Source organism: Pecten maximus, chromosome 4 (genome assembly GCF_902652985.1).
Source record: "Pecten maximus chromosome 4, xPecMax1.1, whole genome shotgun sequence".
In the NCBI taxonomy this organism is placed as follows: Eukaryota; Metazoa; Mollusca; class Bivalvia; order Pectinida; family Pectinidae; genus Pecten; species Pecten maximus.
Window position 1 is genome coordinate 26,518,220 of NC_047018.1, and position 23,231 is coordinate 26,541,450.

A 23,231-nucleotide genomic window follows, 5' to 3' on the forward strand; every position below is an offset into this window, starting at 1 on the left:
ACTACCCGTTACGCTAAATCGAGCATTAGACGATAGGTCTATGTTGTTTACAACGTTGAGTAGGGCATTCTGTACTCGAGTGAGGGAGAGATCAAAGGTCTTCCTTGTGACTGGGCTCCCTTACGCAACCATGGTGAGTTTCAGTCGTTCATTTAGCTCGATGATAACTTATATTGAAATGTAATACACATAAAATATGACCTTGACAGAAACCCAAATCAGAAATTATACTCACTGTTATCTTCATAATTTGGATAGGAGCATGTTTTGTAACTTGTAACGTTTCCGTAATACAACAGAAAATTCGTAGTGATATATCTATATATGGCCCGAGTTCTTGGACACGTCCGCTGTCCTAAACTTGATGGATCTGCCACTGTATTGATAGCAGAATAAAAATGCTTCCACTCTGAATATTAGATTGTGAAATTTATGTCATTATCATTATGTTTGCAAACTTGTATAAGTGTCTTATTGTGGGTCATCACACTATATTGAAACTATGTATGATGATTTATATAATTATGTGAAACAAAACGCTTAGGTTAATAAAATTTTTTTTTTTACTTATATTGGGCTGGAGTGTTCATTGAAGTTAAATTGGCAAAGTTAATTTTTTAATTAGAAAGTTTTTTCTGTTTGACGGTGTTATATTATTTCACAAATGGTTAATTATAAGATTCTGATTGACCACATACATGAACCTAATGATTTCAGAGGTATAACGGGGTTAATGTGTTCTGAAATCCCTGTCGTTGTTTGATCACAGACGCTTTGATGAGGTTAGCAGCAATACAATATCAAAATTCCAATTGATGGGACCAAAAGTGATGAATTGATATTGTTAATATTGATTATTTCAGACTAATATACTTTCTTGTATTTTCTTAGTGTTTACATAAAGTAAATTATATGTATATCATAATGACATTTCTAGAGGAGTTTATAACTTTATATAAAAAAAACTTTAAAAAAAATCATAGAGCATTCCATGTATTGTGTGATTTATACAACTATATATAGAAATACCTGGTAAATCAGTCTTGTTTCCAAACACCAGGATATGTATGACAGTTTATACAATTGAGATCTGGGTGCTTACCCGGTAGTTCATACCACATTAAAAAAATCATAAAACATTTTGAAAATGTTAGATTATTTTGTATAGAAATTCCTGATAAACTTAAGTCGGGTTTCCTATATATAGATATACCTGGTAAGCATACAATAATATGAATGTTGTTTGTGATGGTGATCAATGCAAAAACAAACCAAATACATGTATCCAGAAATGTAACAAAATCACAAAAATAGGACCTGCTGATTTATATTACATTAAAAAAGAAGAAATAATGTATTTTACAATAATTAAAAAAACAATTAACCAATAAACAACGTTTTAGTGTTTTGGTTAAGTAAGTGTTAAAAAAGAAGAAATAATGGTTTTTATAATAGTTTTATTTATTTTTTGACCAATAAACAACGTTTTAGTGTTTTGTATATACAATAAGTGTTAAAAAAAGAAGAAATAATGGTTTTTACAATAATGTAAGATTTCTTTTAACCAATAAACAACGTTTTAGTGTTTTGTATAATAAGTGCAGGAAAAATATATGGGGTCCCGGCCTGACCCCAACATTCTGGATTCCTCCCATTCTCACTACAGACATTTGCATACTTAGACCATGCAGGCCAAAAGCTAGGAGTGATATATATTTTATCAAATTCTGCAATATTTATGAACAGATTTTATGTTACATATGCCTGATTTTATTTTAAATCTGAAAAAACGTGAAGGCTTTGACAACAATTTATTTCCCAAAAGAAATTCACATTTTTCTGTAAAATCTGTCCCTAAAAAAACTAGTAGTTAATTAAAGAGTATTGATAGTCTGTTTTACCATTATGTGTTTAGCCGTGGATGTGTTGTAGTGGAAGAGTACATGTTGACTTGGTAAGTGGGTCACTGTAGGATCAAGTACTTCCTGCCACAAACATTTGAAGGCTACCAGATAGTGATGTATAGAATACAATACATTATTCTGTAGTCAAACAGGAACAGGCTTTGTGTAGGCTGCTTACTGTAGATATACTGTCTTGAATGAAGTCCTTCTAAGTGTAGAAAAGTCACAATTATGTTTCATATACTTAACCCTACTAACTATCAAATGAAATTAAATGTATTTTTGTCTTAATATTATTAATCATATTGGGGGAAAACCACCAACTTGTAATACACAAACTTGACTACTATTTTCCAATTGAGGAATAGATTTGTTACTAAAAATAGCCAAAATTACTTTAAACTTTCTTAAAGTTTTTGTTCAAGACACCTTTATTTAGTCATGAAACATCATAAAATGCAAAAATACTATCAAATTAATGCAACATGTACTTTCTGTAGAGTAACCAAGTTCCTAAGTAGACAATGCTTTCAGTAAACATGTTTTAGTAAAATGTTATTAACCATGTTGTAAATTAATGTGCCATTAAATAATATATAAAACAATTCTGGCTAATTTAATAACAAATCCATACTCCAACTGGCATATAATAGGAAGATAAAATTTGACACAATAATTCTCTATCAAATGTTGGAATAATAAAACTTTTGGTGGGAGATACTTTTGCTAGTATATTTTGCTCAGTAATATCAATTAATCTCTGTTTTATTATTTGGAAAGCAAAGTTGACAGGAAAGGAAGTGTCAAACATATATTCGAGCCCTAGCAATGCTAATTCATTCTTAATATTACTTATCCACTCGTCATTTCCGTTCACCCGCTCATCATAACAAGTTTTTACAATTAAGTTATCCCTTTCCTTTAGCTTTAACCAATATTTACGGGGTAAACACTCTTAATTTCCTATCAACATACATAGGTAAACGGCCCAATTTACAATATACCAAGTCATTATGATTACTTGTAGATTTTCTAATCTGAAGTATTCTCTTACAAAAATTTTAGTGTACACTTTCTATATCCGGTGCTTTGTGCAATCCCCAAAATTTCTGCTGCATAATATATATGACATAATAAACAGTTTACATATGTGAATCAAAAACTGACCAGTATATATGTTTCTACGTTCAAGCAATGATTTCTAAAGGAAGATGATAACGAAAACAAAGCCTTTTTACCTTGTTCTGCAAGATGTTTCTGTGTTTTTGTCAACTTTCCATCATACTAAAAAATACATCCCTAAGTATTTGAAACTATTAACAATATCTACATTCAGATTATTGTATTTCCATGATTCATTACTTCTGATGTTCCCGCCATTTCCAAAAACAATAATTTTCGTTTTTTAGACATAAACCACCAGGTTCCAATTTCTAAAATATTCAGATAAGGAATTTAACCTGCATTGCAAACCTTCTGGACTATCAGCAAATAGGACCGTGTCGTCAGCATACAATAACAAGAAAAGGTTAAGCATTTGTAGCTCTACTCTAGAACAATTATCATTAATGAAATTCATTTCAAAATCATTAACATACGGTATATTGAGTACAGTACCGGTGACAATATTTCCCCTTGTAAGAGTCCCATCCTGTTCGGAAAGCACTGACTCAGTTGCCATTGAGTTTAACACATGCTTTCACATTTTCGTATAATGAAAGCATGAATAATATAATAAAAAAGTAATTGATTCTGACCATTGGATTCATTTATTTTAACTCGGTAGTTGTGAAAGCGAGACTATATGTGTCTTTAATTTTCCAATGGTAAAGGCATGCACATTGTTTCTCTTAACATTTTTTCATTAAGATCAGTTGCTCAAAAAGTGTAAGTCCAACTTAAACCAAAGTTATTTTTTAGTTAGCTTAAAATTGAACTTGCTCAACTGACAACAATATGGGACAGGCGAGGCATATAATTACATATGATACTATATATATACATTTTATGTACAATTTTAGTTGTTCTAATTTTTGATCTATTCAACTGAGGTAATTCTAGTACCCAGTACTTTTATTACTGTCTCAAACGATAAGGTATACCTGTACTAATTAACCATACACCAAGCACACACTCGAGTGTCATCATTACATATTATCATAAGCACAGACACTTGAGTAACCATTCTAACCATGCACATTGATGTGGTGATTGTACAGTATCATGCTAATTACCAGGCTACTAAACATATTGGTAGATCTATGTGGACTTCACATAGTTTTCTGTATTTGTTGTTATGTAATGTAAATACTAAATTTAAAGATAATTATACATGATCCTGATCATAGGAATAAAAATAGAAATTAATGGATTTGAAGCAATCATATATAGCTAAGCATTTATTATATATGATGTATTGAGCTTCAAAATTATCAAGACCCTTATTTTGATTTTGAATTTTTTTTTTTTCTAAATATTTCTTTCTGATAAAAAATCAAAGGCAGAAAAATTAGAGATTTTTCATTTTGTCTGTTACTGCAGGGATGTTAAGTTTCTAGAATGCTAGTCTGGATTGTTGTAAAGTTTCTAAAATGCTAATCTGGAGGCATGTGAAGTTTCTAGAATGAAAGTCTGGAGGGATGTTAAGTTTCTAGAATGCTAGTCTGGAGGGGTGTAAAGGTTCTAGAATGCTAGTCTGGAGGATGTAAAGGTTCTAGAATGCTAGTCTGGAGGGTGTAAAGGTTCTAGATGCTAATCTGGATGGATATAAAGTTTCTAGAATGCTAGTCTGGAGGGGTGTAAAGGTTCTAGAATGCTAGTCTGGAGGGTGTAAAGGTTCTAGAATGCTAGTCTGGAGGATGTAAAGGTCTAGAATGCTAGTCTGGAGGATGTAAAGGTTCTAGAATGCTAGTCTGGAGGGGTGTAAAGGTTCTAGAATGCTAGTCTGGAGGGATGTAAAGGTTCTAGAATGCTAGTCTGGAGGGATGTAAAGGTTCTAGAATGCTAGTCTGGAGGGGTGTAAAGGTTCTAGAATGCTAGTCTGGAGGATGTAAAGGTTATAGAATGCTAGTCTGGAGGGTGTAAATGTTCTAGAATGCTAGTCTGGAGGGTGTAAAAGTTCTAGAATGCTAATCTGGAGGGTTGTAAAGGTTCTAGAATGCTAGTCTGGAGGGGTGTAAAGGTTCTAGAATGCTAGTCTGGAGGATGTAAAGGTTCTAGAATGCTAGTCTGGAGGATGTAAAGGTTCTAGAATGCTAGTCTGGAAGGGTGTAAAGGTTCTAGATGCTAATCTGGATGGATATAAAGTTTCTAGAATGCTAGTCTGGAGGGGTGTAAAGGTTCTAGAATGCTAGTCTGGAGGGGTGTAAAGGTTCTAGAATGCTAGTCTGGAGGGATGTAAAGGTTCTAGAATGCTAGTCTGGAGGGGTGTAAAGGTTCTAGAATGCTAGTCTGGAGGGGTGTAAAGGTTATAGAATGCTAGTCTGGAGGGTGTAAAGGTTCTAGAATGCTAATCTGGATGGGTGTAAAGGTTCTAGAATGCTAGTCTGGAGGATGTAAAGGTTCTAGAATGCTAGTCTGGAGGGTGTAAAAGTTCTAGAATGCTAGTCTGGAGGGGTGTAAAGGTTCTAGAATGCTAGTCTGGAGGGGTGTAAAGGTTCTAGAATGCTAGTCTGGATGGATATAAAGTTTCTAGAATGCTAGTCTGGAGGGTGTAAATGTTCTAGAATGCTAGTCTGGAGGATGTAAAGGTTCTAGAATGCTAGTCTGGAGGGTGTAAAGGTTCTAGAATGCTAGTCTGGAGGGTGTAAATGTTCTAGAATGCTAGTCTGGAGGATGTAAAGTTACTAGAATGCTAGTCTGGAGGGTGTAAAGGTTCTAGAATGCTAGTCTGGAGGGTGTAAAGGTTATAGAATGCTAATCTGGATGGGTGTAAAGGTTCTAGAATGCTAGTCTGGAGGGGTGTAAAGTTTATAGAATGCTAATCTGGATGGGTGTAAAGGTTATAGAATGCTAGTCTGGAGGGTGTAAAGGTTCTAGAATGCTAGTCTGGAGGGGTGTAAATGTTCTAGAATGCTAGTCTGGAGGGTGTAAATGTTCTAGAATGCTAGTCTGGAGGGTGTAAAGGTTCTAGAATGCTAGTCTGGAGGGTGTAAAGTTTCAAGAATGCTAATCTGGATGGGTGTAAAGGTTCTAGAATGCTAGTCTGGAGGGGTGTAAAGTTTTCTAGAATGCTAGTCTGGAGGGGTGTAAAGGTTCTAGAATGCTAGTCTGGAGGGGTGTAAAGGTTCTAGAATGCTAGTCTGGAGGGGTGTAAAGGTTATAGAATGCTAGTCTGGAGGGTGTAAAGGTTCTAGAATGCTAGTCTGGAGGGGTGTAAAGGTTCTAGAATGCTAGTCTGGAGGGTGTAAAGGTTCTAGAATGCTAGTCTGGAGGGGTGTAAAGGTTCTAGAATGCTGGTCTGGAGGGATGTGAAGTTTCTAGAATCTAGTCTGAAAGGGTGTAAAGTTTCTAGAATGCTAATCTGGAGGGTGTAAAGGTCTAGAATGCTAGTCTGGAGGATGTAAAGGTCTAGAATGCTAGTCTGGAGGGGTGTAAAGGTTCTAGAATGTTAGTCTGGAGGGTGTAAAGGTTCTAGAATGCTAGTCTGGAGGGTGTAAAGGTTCTAGAATGCTAGTCTGGAGGGATGTAAAGGTTCTAGAATGCTAGTCTGGAAGGGTGTAAAGGTTCTAGAATGCTAGTCTGGAGGGGTGTAAAATTTCTAGAATGCTAGTCTGAAGGGGTGTAAAGGTTCTAGAATGCTAGTCTGGAGGATGTAAAGTTTCTAGAATGCTAGTCTGGAGGGGTGTAAAGGTTCTAGAATGCTAGTCTGGAGGGGTGTAAAGGTTCTAGAATGCTAGTCTGGAGGGGTGTAAAGGTTCTAGAATGCTAGTCTGGAGGGTGTAAAGGTTCTAGAATGCTAGTCTGGAGGGTGTAAAATTTCTAGAATCTAGTCTGGAGGGGTGTAAAGGTTCTAGAATGCTAGTCTGGAGGGGTGTAAAGGTTCTAGAATGCTAGTCTGGAGGGGTGTAAAGGTTCTAGAATGCTAGTCTGGAGGGGTGTAAAGGTTCTAGAATGCTAGTCTGGAGGGGTGTAAAGGTTCTAGAATGCTAGTCTGGAGGGGTGTAAAGGTTCTAGAATGCTAGTCTGGAGGGGTGTAAAGGTTCTAGAATGCTAGTCTGGAGGGTGTAAAGGTTCTAGAATGCTAGTCTGGAGGGTGTAAAGGTTCTAGAATGCTAGTCTGGAGGGTGTAAAGTTTCTAGAATGCTAGTCTGGAGGGTGGAAAAGGTTCTAGAATGCTAGTCTGGGAGGGGTGGTAAAAGGTTCTAGAAATGCTAGTCTGGAAGGGTGTAAAAGTTCTAGAATGCTAGTCTGGAGGGGTGTAAAGGTTCTAGAATGCTAGTCTGGAGGGGTGTAAAGGTTCTAGAATGCTAGTCTGGAGGGGTGTAAGGTTCTAGAATGCTAGTCTGGAGGGGTGTAAAGGTTCTAGAATGCTAGTCTGGAGGGGTGTAAAGGTTCTAGAATGCTAGTCTGGAGGGGTGTAAGAGGTTCTAGAAATGCTAGTCTTGAGGGGTGTAAAGGTTCTAGAATCTAGTCTGGAGGAGTGTAAATGTTCTAGAATGCTAGTCTGGAGGGTGTAAAGGTTCTAGAATGCTAGTCTGGAGGGTGTAAAGTTCTAGAATCTAGTCTGGAGGGTGTAAAAGGTTTCTAGAATTCTAGTCTGGAGGGGTGTAAAGGTGTCTAGAAATGCTAGTCTGGAGGGATGTAAAGGTTCTAGAATGCTAGTCTGGAGGATGTAAAGTTCTAGAATGCTAGTCTGGAGGTGTAAAGGTTCTAGAATGCTAGTCTGGAGGGTGTAAAGGTTCTAGAATGCTAGTCTGGAGGGATGTAAAGTTTCTAGAATGCTAGTCTGGAGGGGATGTGAAGTTTCTAGAATGCTAGTCTGGAGGGGTGTAAAGGTTCTAGAATGCTAGTCTGGAGGGGTGTAAAGGTTCTAGAATGCTAGTCTGGAGGGGTGTAAAGGTTCTAGAATGCTAGTCTGGAGGGTGTAAAGGTTCTAGAATGCTAGTCTGGAGGGGTGTAAAGGTTCTAGAATGCTAGTCTGGAGGATGTAAAGGTTCTAGAATGCTAGTCTGGAGGGATGTGAAGTTTCTAGAATGCTAGTCTGGAGGGTGTAAAGGTTATAGAATGCTAGTCTGGAGGGGTGTAAAGGTTCTAGAATGCTAGTCTGGAGGGTGTAAAGGTTCTAGAATGCTAATCTGGAGGGTGTAAAGGTTCTAGAATGCTAGTCTGGAGGGTGTAAAGGTTCTAGAATGCTAGTCTGGAGGGTGTAAAGGTTCTAGAATGCTAGTCTGGAGGGTGTAAAGGTTCTAGAATGCTAGTCTGGAGGGTGTAAAGGTTCTAGATGCTAGTCTGGAGGTGTAAAGGTTCTAGAATGCTAGTCTGGAGGGATATAAAGGTTCTAGAATGCTAGTCTGGAGGGATGTAAAGGTTCTAGAATGCTAGTCTGGAGGGTGTAAAGGTTCTTGAATGCTAATCTGGAGGGATGTAAAGGTTCTAGAATGCTAGTCTGGAGGGATGTGAAGTTTCTAGAATGCTAGTCTGGAGGGTGTAAAGGTTATAGAATGCTAGTCTGGAGGGTGTAAAGGTTCTAGAATGCTTATCTGGAGGGGTGTAAAGGTTCTAGAATGCTAGTCTGGAGGGTGTAAAGGTTCTAGAATGCTAGTCTGGAGGGTGTAAAGGTTCTAGAATGCTAGTCTGGAGGGTGTAAAGGTTCTAGATGCTAATCTGGATGGATATAAAGTTTCTAGAATGCTAGTCTGGAGGGATGTAAAGGTTCTAGAATGCTAGTCTGGAGGGATGTAAAGGTTCTAGAATGCTAGTCTGGAGGGTGTAAAGGTTCTAGAATGCTAGTCTGGAGGGGTGTAAAGGTTTCTAGAATGCTAGTCTTGGAGGGTGTAAAGGTTCTAGAATGCTAGTCTGGAGGGTGTAAAGGTTCTAGAATGCTAGTCTGGAGGGTGTAAAGTTTCTAGAATGCTAGTCTGGAGGGTGTAAAGGTTCTAGAATGCTAGTCTGGAGGGATGTAAAGGTTCTAGAATGCTAGTCTGGAGGTGTAAAGGTTCTAGAATGCTAGTCTGGAGGTGTAAAGGTTCTAGAATGCTAGTCTGGAGGGTGTAAAGGTTCTAGAATGCTAGTCTGGAGGGATGTAAAGGTTCTAGAATGCTAGTCTGGAGGGGTGTAAAGGTTCTAGAATGCTAGTCTGGAGGGGTGTAAAGGTTCTAGAATGCTAGTCTGGAGGGTGTAAAGGTTCTAGAATGCTAGTCTGGAGGGTGTAAAGGTTCTAGAATGCTAGTCTGGAGGGGTGTAAAGGTTCTAGAATGCTAGTCTGGAGGGGTGTAAAGGTTCTAGAATGCTAGTTTGGAGGATGTAAAGGTTCTAGAATGCTAATCTGGAGGGTGTAAAAGTTCTAGAATGCTAGTCTGGAGGGTGTAAAGGTTCTAGAATGCTAGTCTGGAGGGGTGTAAAGGTTCTAGAATGCTAGTCTGGAGGATGTAAAGGTTCTAGAATGCTAGTCTGGAGGGTGTAAAGGTTCTAGAATGCTAGTCTGGAGGATGTAAAATTTCTAGAATGCTGGTCTGGAGGGGTGTAAAGTTTCTAGAATGCTAATCTGGAGGGTGTAAAGGTTCTAGAATGCTAGTCTGGATTGGTGTAAAGGTTCTAGAATGCTAGTCTGGAGGGATGTAAAGTTACTAGAATGCTAGTCTGGAGGGATGTAAAGTTACTAGAATGCTAGTCTGGAGGGGTGTAAAGGTTCTAGAATGCTAATCTGGAGGGATGTAAAGTTTCTAAAATGCTAGTCTGGAGGGATGTAAAGGTTCTAGTCTTCTTAAGCTTGTCTGTAGACATTTGTGATAACTAGTTCAACCAGCCTTAGCCTGATCTGAATTCTCATACAGTATATGTATGGGAATATATTGAAGATCACTAACCGTAATGTAAAATCCATTAACCCTGTGTGTTGGGCTGTGTGAAATTGTACACCCACTGTTATGCTAATAATTGGAAATTGATAGAATTATATTTTAGAGGTTTAGGAGAACACTTTTTATACTGGTGTATCATATGGCTAAGATATAAAGACTTGTTGTCTGTTAGACTGTGTTGTAAACGCCTCATAGATGTACAGATAATATGACAACAACGGCATTCTAGAATAATAATTCAATACAGACACATTCATTTCTGTGTTTCTGTGTACAATATCCATGTATATTGTGATATGTATTACAAATGCAGGTGATTACCTGAGGATCCAGGGTTTGGTCCCTAGCACAGAAAATATACTGAGTAGACTATTACTGGCCATTGACTCTAGAATGTCAAAATTACAAACGAAAAGGAGACATATAATTTTGGTCCGTCTTATATTCAGACTATAGGAGAGATAAGGTAGTATCACATAGACAGTTATTTATAAAAGATAAAAGCTGGTAGCCAGTCCTGTGTTATATACTGCAGTGTATACTCTAACGCTGTACAGATTAATGAGCATCACAAAAAAAGCTATTTCTCTTCCCAGTGTGTGCAGCTACTGGGTTAAATGTGACCTGCCTCTGGGTGATATTGTGATGTGGTTTCTGACAATATCTGCTGTTGGTTTAAAATGATTAAATTATACACGTTTTTAGAAAAGCACAGCTAGAGATTTTCATTAAATTTTAAAGGTTTGTACTTTGTAATTTTTCTAAAATTTAGGGACTGACAGATGAATGGTTATGGAAAACGACTTTACAAAAATATAAGTTAAGTCATGGTAGTTACATATATATAAACTCAAATGAAAAACATAAGTAGGGCATGGTCCAGAATATACTTTTAAATGACTAATGAAGGATAACATAGAACTTCAAAACCAACAACTTATGGTATATTGTTATGAATTATTAATTGTTTAGCTGGTTGTGTATCTAATTTGTTTCTGTGAAGTACATGTGTATTCATATGAGATCAATATCACAGGAGCTATATACAAGTCCATGATGCATGTGTTTTTAGATGTGAATAGTATAAGTTGACATCTGGACGACAGATAGACATCTGGTATGTATACACTATTTGTGACTGTGAAAATTTGTACAATTGTGTTACTGTTTTGAGGAATTTTTTCACCTCCTTCTCTGCTGAAATTTTTGATGATAATTGATACATTCATGCATACACATAGTGTTCAAATATATCTTTTGTGAAAAGTTTGTAAAATTTTGATGACTACAATTAATAATTTATGGATATTATCTTTATCACCATTCCGTGCAGGGTAATGGGGTACGTATAAATTTAGTGTGTTTATAGCAACCTGTCTGCACTTGTAAAACTGTTACACATTAATCTGATCTGTACAAATGTAGTTTTTCTATCTCTTTGCATATTCTCGTAATTTTCCTGACAAATTATGATTAAGACTCTTAACACCTCACTGGATTGATGTGTATTACTAATAGTGTTACACCGGACCTGACCTAGTTACTGTTCCTAATTCAATCTAAATACATTCAGTGTGTCAAATTTTTAAAGAACATGTAATTTGTTTCACTGAGTGTTGTAAAGACGAGAAGCATTATGATCCTGAAGTTCTATTGATCAATTACATGTACATCCACTTTCATCAATTCTATATGACGAAAATTTAGTTGTTTTTTTAGCCATTATGCTGCGTCGTTGTCCATCGTGCTTCTCATGTTCCACTAATGGGACTAAGCTCAAACTTTCCTCAAATGATCCTGAGATGGTCTTAACCAAGTGTTGTTATAGTTTGGGTTGGTTCCAAATCTATGGCTGCCATCTTCAAATACTCTTTTTAAACTTCTTATCCAGTTTCACTGGTGCCTTTGAGCTCAAAGTTGGCAGAGATGTTAATGAAGATAAGAAAACCGACCAAGGTTTTGATTATTTTTTTCATCATAAGCTCTTCGACATGACAGCCATTTTATAACATTTTTATGCAATCATGGTTTCCCTGAGCAGTACCTATATTTCAAAATTCTTCATAAGTTCCATTGAAATCATTGACAAATTATTGTTAGTTTTCGACGACGTAAAAAATTAACACAGCAGTCATTTTGTAATATGATTGCACAATCATAGTTTTCCTGAACAGCACCTATATATATTTCAAACTTCTTCTCAAGTTTCAGCTGTGGCATTTAGCTTTGCCTGAAATGATCCGGAGATATTGGTCGTTATGGCCAGCAACATTGTACATTTGTTGTCAGTACTACTTAATACTGCTACTTAGTCTGTATACTGCAAGAGTACTACTGTCTTTAAAGTCACTTGTTTGTTAGGTCACCTGAGACTTTTTCACCTGAGACAGGTTCTCAAGTGACTTATTACAATCGTCTTTTATCATAAGTCTGTGAATAATTTACTTCTTTTTGATTATATCCAAGAGGCCTACAGGGTCATGATGTTGGGCCTAGGCCTCTTGTTCATGAAAACAAATACAATATATAGATGGAAATAATCTGAAAGAATTTTTGTGGAAGTTGTTATTATTTGATCATGAACAGAAAGCAATGGTCACCTTGAACTGCTGGAGAAATTTAGATACAAGTTGACTTGGTCAGTACATCACAGTTCTCCATATTGGTGTGGGTACAATATAGACTATAATGGTACACTGGTTATATAGTCTGATAAAGTCATTGAATGGCACATTACCAATGTTAGTTATACACATTTATTAACTTCACATAATATGTGTCATGATCATGCTTATATATTGTCAGTGCATGTTCACTCGATTAATGCTGTGAATCTGAAAATCCATCATGTGAGAAAAGAGAATTTACTTGTGGAGATCTTGAGTACTGTACCAATACAAATTGTATGTCAAATAGTGTGGGTCACTCTATATTCTTCACTAATTTTGGGTGAGGTATTTAGTATACCTGGTACATAACTGTTTCTCTCACAGTGGGAGACAAACGGGGGAGGTTGTGCTTTACACATTCTGGTATCATCTGATAGGAATACAATTTTTAATTGACATTGATTATAAACCTCATACCAACTAAATATGAACAAACTATCACCAACAAATAACAAAAGGAAAACTAACTAGTCTGTGTTGTAGCAGAGTTTCCATCAATGATGTGATAAATGTTATGTGTAAGCATTTCCCTACAAAGTAAAATCTCGATATATCAAAACCTAAAACCATGTTATTAAGACAATGTGGTATATATATGCAGGCCTAAAAGGTTATCAAATTTATTCAAATGAATGACCTTAACATACTTTCAAAGTCATATGTTGATAAATGTGTTAAAATTTTCAAACAATTTCTGCTGAGTAATCAAGAGCTACAGGATAATGATGTTGGGTCAGTACTAAAAACATGCGTCAATAAAACTTTTATATATGTTTTCAAGTTTGTTCAGAAAAAAGTTACATTGACATTCTGAATAACAATGCCAGGTGCCCAGAGAAATGAAAAGTTGGGTTTGTAGCATTTTCATGTGAAGGCCTATCAAGTCTGTTTACCTAGAGAATTAAAGCTCTTTGTCTGCTTTCAAAATTACAGATTGAAAGGTGTTAAAATCAGTCAAATTATATCTCCTGACTAAAACTAAAGGTGATGATGTTTGACCAATAGTATGCTGACATGAAGGGCTATCAAATTTGTTCAAATGAATGACCTTGGCCCACATAAGATTCACAGGGTCAAATCTTCAAATGGCTTCTTCTGAATGACCAAGTTATGATTGTATACATAATGTAAGAGATTTTACTTGTATTGTGGAATCTGTCCACATAAATATTTTAAATCAATTTAAGTCAAATTGTAACAATTATCAAGTCTTCCATCAAATCAAGTCCTCTATTCATAAGCTGCAACTTTGAATTGGTGATAATTATATAATATATTAACCATCTTGTCTTACATATAATTTATAATTACCAGTATACTGGTGACATTAAACTTCTGTGTGTTAAAGTTTGCTGACATTTCATAAATATAAATATGTGTATTCTTCAACGTCATACTTGCCAACTTTTTGAAATTTCCATGGGGAGATTATGAATGTCAGTATATATACATGTAAACTTCTTTTAGACAAATATAAAAAAAAAAAAAAGTACCTTAAAACGACTCTTTTAAGTAGTTCTTTCTTTTTCGCCTTAATATGTGTTAAAAATCTATGAACAAAGAGAAAATTTTACTGATATTTTTTTTCTCCAAATTTGGGGTAAAAAATCTGGCGTCTCTTCCTAAATAACAAAGGTTGGCAAGTATACAATGTACATGTATAATACAAACTAAATATAAACAGACATACCACATCATTACATATCAGTTAAAAAGTAAACTTAAATTACTATTAAATCCTGTAATTGCTTTAGCTCTCAGACTCTTACATGATGTCATTTATTTGTCAATTTATTTTTATATATATATCTATTAATATAATGGTGCCTATGATAATGAAATCTAAACAGTATTAACCTGTATACAGACATATGCATTTAGTAATTGATGACTGGTTTTAATATTGATTAACTATTACTTGTAGCAGAATAGATCTCACTTAAATGTTAATTAAAATTTGTAATCTTTGTACTCCTAACAGGCTAGCAGTGCTGAATCCTGGAAAACTGCTTCCTCTATATATGAGTTCACTTGTAAGGACATAGATGGCAATGAGGTATCTCTTGAAAAATACAGGTATGGAAGGATTTTGATTAATTCAAATTCCTTTTCTATGACTTAGGGGAATCATTTCATTATGCATGTCCAGGAAAGTTTGGTCAGAGGGTACTAGCAAATTTTATAGTTACTCCAAAAGAAGTTCATTGATAGAGTTACACTGCATTCTTGTATAGATTGTTCCAAAGGATATACAGTGCACTCTGTCTAAACCAGACACCTTTGGGACCACAAAATAAAGCCGGTTTGTAGAGAGTTCCGGATTGTAGAGATTCTACTTGATATCGTCGTTGAATGTATAAATAAAGAAGGGAATTTTCGGGACCAAATTATTTGGCCGGTTTTGGCAAATATCCGGATTGGACAGAGTCCGGTTTGGACAGAGTGCACTGTAGTACCAATGGTATATGAATTTCAATATTAGATAGTGAGGACTATTTCTAATTAGATCTAGACACTAATTGTTATTTAGATGTAATTGTAATACATACTTGATCAGAAATTGGTATCCAAGCTACAATGTGTTCTTTATTCTGTAATGATAAACCTATTTTTGATTAACAGAGGCCATGTTGTTCTCATCGTAAATGTAGCCTCTAATTGAGGGTTCACAGACAAGAACTACACTCAGCTACAAGAATTGCACGCTAAGTATGCTGAGAGTAAGGGCTTGAGGATCCTTGGATTTCCTTGTAACCAGTTTAATGGACAGGTAAGTTCACTGACTTGTATAGTAGAAATCCTTTATCTTCAAATTACAGTCAGAAACATACTGGCACATACCGTCTTAAAAAAAACTCTTTAAATTTTGTAACTTTACAAAGCCTTGCATTTGCTTTAAGCCTTAATTACAGACATAGATATGGGGAAATGTACTGTACTTTCAATGCATAAAATATAAAACATTATGGCTATGCTTTGTTATCTCAGACTCTGATAACTCCAAGATTCTACATAACTTGAAGTATCCCGTTCCATAGTAGCAAGCCTATATAACATATACCAGTACCTTAAATACTTGGGTTATCTCAAAGTTCTTCAGTACCCCAATGACTTTGAGATAATAAGGTTCTCGACTCTAATTGGAAGAGCTGATCTTTATTTAAATCTTGGGTTTGTAAATGCATTTTGTGTTTGAAATAGATAGACCTCAAGAAAGTGGGCAATCAAGTATCAGGCATCCCAAAAATCATTATTATGAAATATCTTGTATTCTGTATGAAAATTTTCTTGAAAAGGCCTTAAATTTGGTTTGACCTGATCTTTATGCTCCCTGTGAAGACAAGACTTGATCGATGAATTCAAACATGCTTTATATATGTATATTGCTAAAACAATCAGAAAAAAACTTTTTTTTGTCATTCTTGGCAGTACACAGGTTCAGGATAAATTGGTGGGATAGAGTTGACTAAGATAAACTTGATTAGTTGTGCTGATGAGATAGAGTTGACTAAGATAAACTTGATTAGTTGTGCTGATGAGATAGAGTTGACTAAGATAAACTTGATTAATTGTACTGATGAGATAGAGTTGACTAAGATAAACTTGATTAATTGTGCTGATGAGATAGAGTTGACTAAGATAAACTTGATTAGTTGTGCTGATGAGATAGAGTTGACTAAGATAAACTTGATTAATTGTACTGATGAGATAGAGTTGACTAAGATAAACTTGATTAATTGTGCTGATGAGATAGAGTTGACTAAGATAAACTTGATTAATTGTACTGATGAGATAGAGTTGACTAAGATAAACTTGATTAATTGTGCTGATGAGATAGAGTTGACTAAGATAAACTTGATTAATTGTACTGGTGAGATAGAGTTGACTAAGATAAACTTGATTAGTTGTACTGATTAGATAGAGTTGACTAAGATAAACTTGATTAGCTGTGCTGATGAGATAGAGTTGACTAAGATAAACTTGATTAATTGTGCTGATGAGATAGAGTTGACTAAGATAAACTTGATTAATTGTACTGATGAGATAGAGTTGACTAAGATAAACTTGATTAGTTGTACTGATTAGATAGAGTTGACTAAGATAAACTTGATTAGCTGTGCTGATGAGATAGAGTTGACTAAGATAAACTTGATTAATTGTACTGATGAGATAGAGTTGACTAAGATAAACTTGATTAATTGTACTGGTGAGATAGAGTTGACTAAGATAAACTTGATTAATTGTACTGATGAGATAGAGTTAACTAAGATAAACTTGATTAGCTGTGCTGATGAGATAGAGTTGACTAAGATAAACTTGATTAGCTGTGCTGATGATATAGAGTTGACTTAGATAAACTTGATTAATTGTACTGATGAGATAGAGTTGACTATGATAAACTTGATTAGTTGTGCTGATGAGATAGAGTTGACTAAGATAAACTTGATTAGTTGTACTGATTAGATAGAGTTGACTAAGATAAACTTGATTAGCTGTGCTGATGAGATAGAGTTGACTAAGATAAACTTGATTAATTGTACTGATGAGATAGAGTTGACTAAGATATACTTGATTAGTTGTGCTGATAAGATAGGACTGAATCATTCTAGGAACCAGGAACAAACGAAGACATAAAGAAATTTGCCACAGAGAAATACAGTGTCCAGTTTGACATGTTTGCCAAGATTGATGTCAATGGCAAAAAGGCGGACCCTTTGTATAACTACCTGAAGAAAAAGCAAGGAGGAACTCTTGGAGAGTAAGTGTTGTTTTACTTAGGTGGAAGTAGAACTTGGGGACAGATGATGTTTGGTATCTTGTATCACCTCTTGTTTATCTTGTTAATATGGTATTCGCCCTGCTTTTGGTTCATATTCCCTCTATAGAAATATAACATTGAATCAGTATCATTATTTCTAGATGATCGGTAACCAAACTACATACAAAGGCAGCCATTTTCTTTCTTTTTTTGAGCGTTAATGTCTGTAATTGCTATTTCTTAAGCTGTACTACATGGATCATTCACAAATTTCTTATAAAAGTTTCCCTTTGTTCCTAATTGTGCATTTCGAGACTTATCAGGAAAACGAATGGCTGACAGGTGGCCATCTTGAATTTAAAATAAAATGAAAACAAGTTTTGTTACTGTTTTAACTCAGGAAGAAACTCATGGATCTTTCTGATATAACTTAAATAAATTTCTCTAGCTCCCTTGCACATGAGCAAATATTTGACTGATTGAATAAAGTAAAAGCTGACAGGTGACAATCTTTTCTTATTTTCTATTTTTGCTTTCAGTTTTATCAAGTGGAACTTTACCAAGTTCCTTGTCAACAAGGAAGGAATCCCGGTGAAGAGATATTCCCCTAGTGACGAACCCTTTGTAAGTATAACAGACTGACTTGTACAGTCTAGCTTGTGTACTGTAAATGTTGGCTATAGTGTCTTCTGATTCATTTTATGTCCCTACCACTGTGTGGTTATTATTGGTACCGTCCATCTGTCTCTGTCCATCACAAGTAAAGAATTGTTACAGAGTTTGTCATTCACTCACTGAAAGTGATAAGATTCTGATATTTTACAGGTAAGTTCAATGACTTTGAATTGTTTCAATATCACTGGGGTTCAAGTACATGTTTAACTTTGTAGCATTATCTGAGATACTGTTTATTGAATATTTTCATGTGTATCTTATTTTCGCGAGTTTGACAACGTTTTCTAAATTGCTAAACTTGGCCAGTGTTGGTTGTCTGTATGAGTTACTTCCCTTGTTATATTATATTGTTGTTAACCTAGCTACTAGTAGCTTTGTCTATATTTGTGAACACTGATTGATGTGACTACTTCTCAAAGTAAACACAATGTTTATAGAGCTAAATATGACTCTAATAAAAGAGTGGCCAGTTGGATGTCTGTAGATGAAGACATACAATTATAACACAACACTGTACTGAAGTTGGTTCAGCTATGCTATGTATATAACCTGATCATAGATGTGTAGTGAAGGTGACAGAGTGGAGCCACCAAACATTACACTTCAATGATATCCGATACTGGTTGTGATATACAGGTATACCACATTGAGGAACGTGTTTCATGATGTCCATGTTTACTATTGATACTTTACCCTGGTACATGTATATAGATTACCTGGTTGTTGTGCTGTAGCTCACTGTAAACATTTTGGTGTGTATTCATACTAAACCAGCGTTTTTTCTTGGATATACAATGTACATGTATTCTATACGTCTATCTTGAATTATAAATCATTGTAAATAGATTTTTACTAAAATATATCATTTTACATATTTCCTTTTGTTTCTTTTTCAGAAAGTTGCAAAGGATTTTGAAAAGTATTGGTAGAAGTGAAACATAAAAGAATTAGTGGAGATTTCACTTAGATAGCCCTGCCTCAGTTGATGCTCCTGTAAGAACACTTTGGAAAATAGTATTGTAAGGTATAAGATAAATGTTTCAGTCAAGGCGTCATGGAAAAACTTTGGGGGGAGGGGGAGCACTGGAACCTAGTTTTCTATTTAAAATAAAGTTGTCTCATTGTTGTGATGTAGGAACGTAGAATTCCTTTTTGAGACTTTTTGTTACAATATCACCCACTCCTGACCTTGACTTTTGATTGTTTAAGTTGTCACCATGGTGACACAGACTGTATGACGACTTCTTCTGAAACTGTTCTCAGTGGGAGAAGTCTGAGCTTTAACAAGCGTGCACCCCTGTCTGATGTTGCCATGGAGATATCCACTACATTGTAAGGTCAAGGTCATGATATGAACTTATAGGTCACCTGTTAAATGTGCATTTTTTTTTTTAAATTCTGTTGGTTTATCTTTTGTTTTTGTGATACATGTATTGCCTAGTCAGATATGTCAAGGAATGTTCAATCAAGTCACCTTCTGATAAAATCCAGTGTTTTTGTGGTCTACAGCTTTTTATATTCCGTTGTCTTATACTCGATAAGCCCTGTAGTTTTGTAAAAATAGACATTGTGCATTCCATATCTGTTCTACGAGACCTACCTATATATAAATATATATTTACTTAGAGTATATATATATGTTATGTATTAAGAAACATATCAAAGATACTTGTACCTGATGAGAAACTTGCCAAAAACCAGTAACCTTTTTATCTGATCATTTATTTCCCACAATTAATTTACTTAAGAAGAATTTCTCATTAGATAAAAACACTGGGATGATATGAGGATATACATTATGTTGTATTCTTTATTTTATTTATTAATGTTTTCAAAAATAAACTGATGATAACAACTGAATGATGTGTCAGACTGGAAATAGGATATATGTTTATGTATCAAGTCTTCATATAATTCTGTACTGTTATGATACAGGGATTTTGTTTTCATATTTGTATATTATAAAACAAACAAAATAAAAATAATCCAGCAATGATGTCACATTGATCTGATTCTAACATCACATATCCTTGTACATGTATTGCTCCCCGCTAATGTCCTTAGCTTTTCTGTCAAATCATCGTACTGTAACCAGTATACTGCCATGCTTCCATACATTGAGATGTCTATTCCTGCTTTGGTCAGATATAGGTGCTTTTAATGGTTGTTGACATATTATTCAGTAATCCTTGTTTGTATTATTTCCTATTATGTCAGAGTTACCCGTCTCCTGATTTTGCCATGTGTATATTTTTTTTATATGAAGGCATACTTAGTATGTGTTTCTGTTGAACAGCATTTTTGATATGTGTATAATACTCTTAAACCTGTATTGACAGTGAAATCATACAATGGATTAGTTAGATTTTTTAACTTGTGAGCAAAAATCTTAAATAGATACCACTACTTGTACACTTACGTTACATTTGTATGAACATAAACTGTGTTGGTATTGTTCAGTGTTGTATGAAAATAATATTTAGTTTCCTCTGCAGCTAAAACACTTGTTCTAGGTGAAGATTTTGTTTAGGTTATTATAACAAAAATTATTGTGAACATTTTGGCTCTTAGCCAGATGTTATTACACAAAGCTTCCACCATCAAGGAACAAATGTTTTGGACTAGAGTGTAGCAAAGTCATCAGATATTTTTCTTACATAATTAAGTTCAGATACTAGAAAAGCTCGTGGTGTTTGCTAGTTCTTACTTTACACCTAATCAAGTTCAGAGACTAGACAAGCTCGTGGTGTTTGCTAGTTCTTACTTTACACATAATCAAGTTCAGATACTAGACAAACTCATGGTGTCCGTTAGTTCTTACTTTACACATAATCAAGTTCAGATACTAGACAAACTCATGGTGTTTGTTAGTTTTTACTTTACACATAATCAAGTTCAGATACTAGACAAACTCATGGTGTTCGTTAGTTTTTACTTTACACAAACATAATTCATGTTTTTTTTTTTCTCTCTCTTTCTTTCATAGTTATTTCCAAGTCGGATCCTTCATTCTGGCTCTTTGAATATGTACTATACATATTTATTGCCTTTTCTTGTTCTGTCCACTGTGTCTGGTAAATCAGCAGTTTTAACATTATACATGTATACAAATTTGTTTTGTCTAGTGTAGATAAGAGTACTTTGACTTCAAATAGTAAATCAGCAACCTAAGTCTAGTGTGCATTTTTACAAACTGCGCAATGTAACATATTATACTGCACAGTGCATATATACAGAGTGAAGATTTCAGACCTATTGGACAATATCAGTGGATTGTGTAATAGATATAGATAATGATAGACCTATAGAACAATATCAGTGGATTGTGTAATAGATTATGGTAGATCTGCTGGGACATGGTGACTAGGAAAGAGTATGCAAACATTTAACTCATTTGTGTAAAGATTACTAAAAAATATTCAACATAAAGCTGGTTGTGAGGATTGACAACATTAAATTGGAAATGACTGTTTAATATGTGAAAGAAACTAAATGTATAAGGCAACTCTCTGTACCTTACATTTCACATTCTTACTTCTGTATTTTAGTTTAGGTAATACTTGATAATAATATAATACACTACCTATTTAAGATAATCATGTTTTTCAGATTCATGAATTATTGATGTCCAAACTCTGTGCTCCAACATTGTTTATATGCCAACCTGAATACTGTACAAGAGAATTTTACTAATAAACTTACTAAAAAACATATAATTTAACAAATAATTTTGACTTTTAAGCTTGTGTTAAGAACTTAAAAAGATGCATGAAACAAAATTATTTGCTAACCCGAGATCACAGTGACTATTTAACATAGGACTCAGAAGTAATCGCTTTAACTAGATAACCAGTAATCGCTTTAACTAGATAACCAGTAATCACTTTAACTAGATAACCAGTAATCACTTTAACTAGATAACCGGTAATCACTTTAAATAGATAACCAGTAATCACTTTAACTAGATAACCAGTATTATGAGTAATCACTTAAAAGAAATAACCAGTAATTGGTTTTTTTAGTAATCAGTTAGCAATTTTGATTATCGATAACAATCAGTTGGCATTAGTCATATAGTGAGACAGAAATTTTAACAGCAACACAAATTCTCAACCAACTTTTGAAGACCTGATCAGTTTAATGGCCGATAAGGTGTTGTGAATATATTAAAAACACAACCATCATCATTTTGAAATTGAAATAAGTTCTGATGTACATTTTCAGTTTATGCAAAGCACATCTACATTGTGAAATTGAAAAAAAAAATGCTGAATACAATCAATGTTTAATGTATTTAAGTTAGTGTATTAAGGACTCTAGCCATGGGAGATAACTCTATCTGACTGGTAGGACTCTAGCCATGGGAGATAACTCTATCTGACTGGTAAGACTCTAGCCATGGGAGATAACTCTATCTGACTGGTTAACAGTAAAGTGTTAGATGTCCGTCCCTTTATCCCACAGGCTTTTGACCTTTGACCTGGGTGATGAGTATCTAGGGTGAGAGTGATGATTATCATGTGTATAGACATGTAGTCACTTGTTTACTAGTTACATGTATTATTTTTAGGAACAAATAAAACTAATGTTATACGAAATCAACAGATTTGTTATTATTTTTGGAATACAATATTACACCGTACACTAAACACATGGACACAGTTCCCAGTAGCATGCTAAATGAAAAGCTATCAAGTTTATTCAAAGTCACATGGGTCAAATGTGTTAAATCTGTAAATGATTTCTGAATAGCCAATAGGCCTATAGTGTTAAGAATTTTTCCCAGCAAAATTCTAGAGTGAAGGACTATTAATTTTGTTTCAAATGAAGTACACTGATAATTTTCTGGGATGGCTTGTTATAAAGTTTTGGAAACATATCACTATACTCAAGGCTTCAGGAATGAAAATTGCTGAAACATTAAAGAATTAGCCAGTAGTTGGCTTCAGACTTTGCGCGAAGAAAATATTCAAGGTAACAGGACTGTGGCGTTATTGCATGCAAGCCAGCAGCTTGGTTGAATAGTGCTAGAAAGTTCCGAGTGGGTCGGCTCAAAATCTGGAAAAGGGGTCCAAAGACTTGCATCAGGTTTTAAACAAAACATAACCAAACTGACTTGTTCAACATTTATCACCTTAGTGTACAACAGTTTATAGTGTAGTTCAAAATGGCATGTATATTAGATATTGTACAGCACCTCTAT

At 34.8% G+C, this 23,231-nt stretch overlaps 1 protein-coding gene across 2 annotated transcripts; it reads left to right on the forward strand.

The window, feature by feature from the left end:
• LOC117325643 (glutathione peroxidase-like) lies at positions 1-22,626 on the forward strand. 2 transcript variants are annotated; one of them, XM_033882031.1, is made up of 7 exons: positions 14-133; positions 11,259-11,267; positions 14,576-14,670; positions 15,217-15,364; positions 17,205-17,353; positions 17,893-17,977; positions 18,925-22,626. In XM_033882031.1, the coding sequence occupies exons 1-7, from the start codon at positions 41-43 to the stop codon at positions 18,955-18,957; spliced, it is 612 nt and encodes a 203-aa protein (XP_033737922.1). In that variant the 5' UTR covers positions 14-40; the 3' UTR covers positions 18,958-22,626. The 2 variants fall into 2 exon arrangements, with proteins under 2 accessions (XP_033737923.1, XP_033737922.1); XM_033882032.1 differs by lacking the exon at positions 11,259-11,267 and having other exon boundaries at positions 1-133.
• Positions 22,627-23,231: the final 605 nt, after the last annotated feature.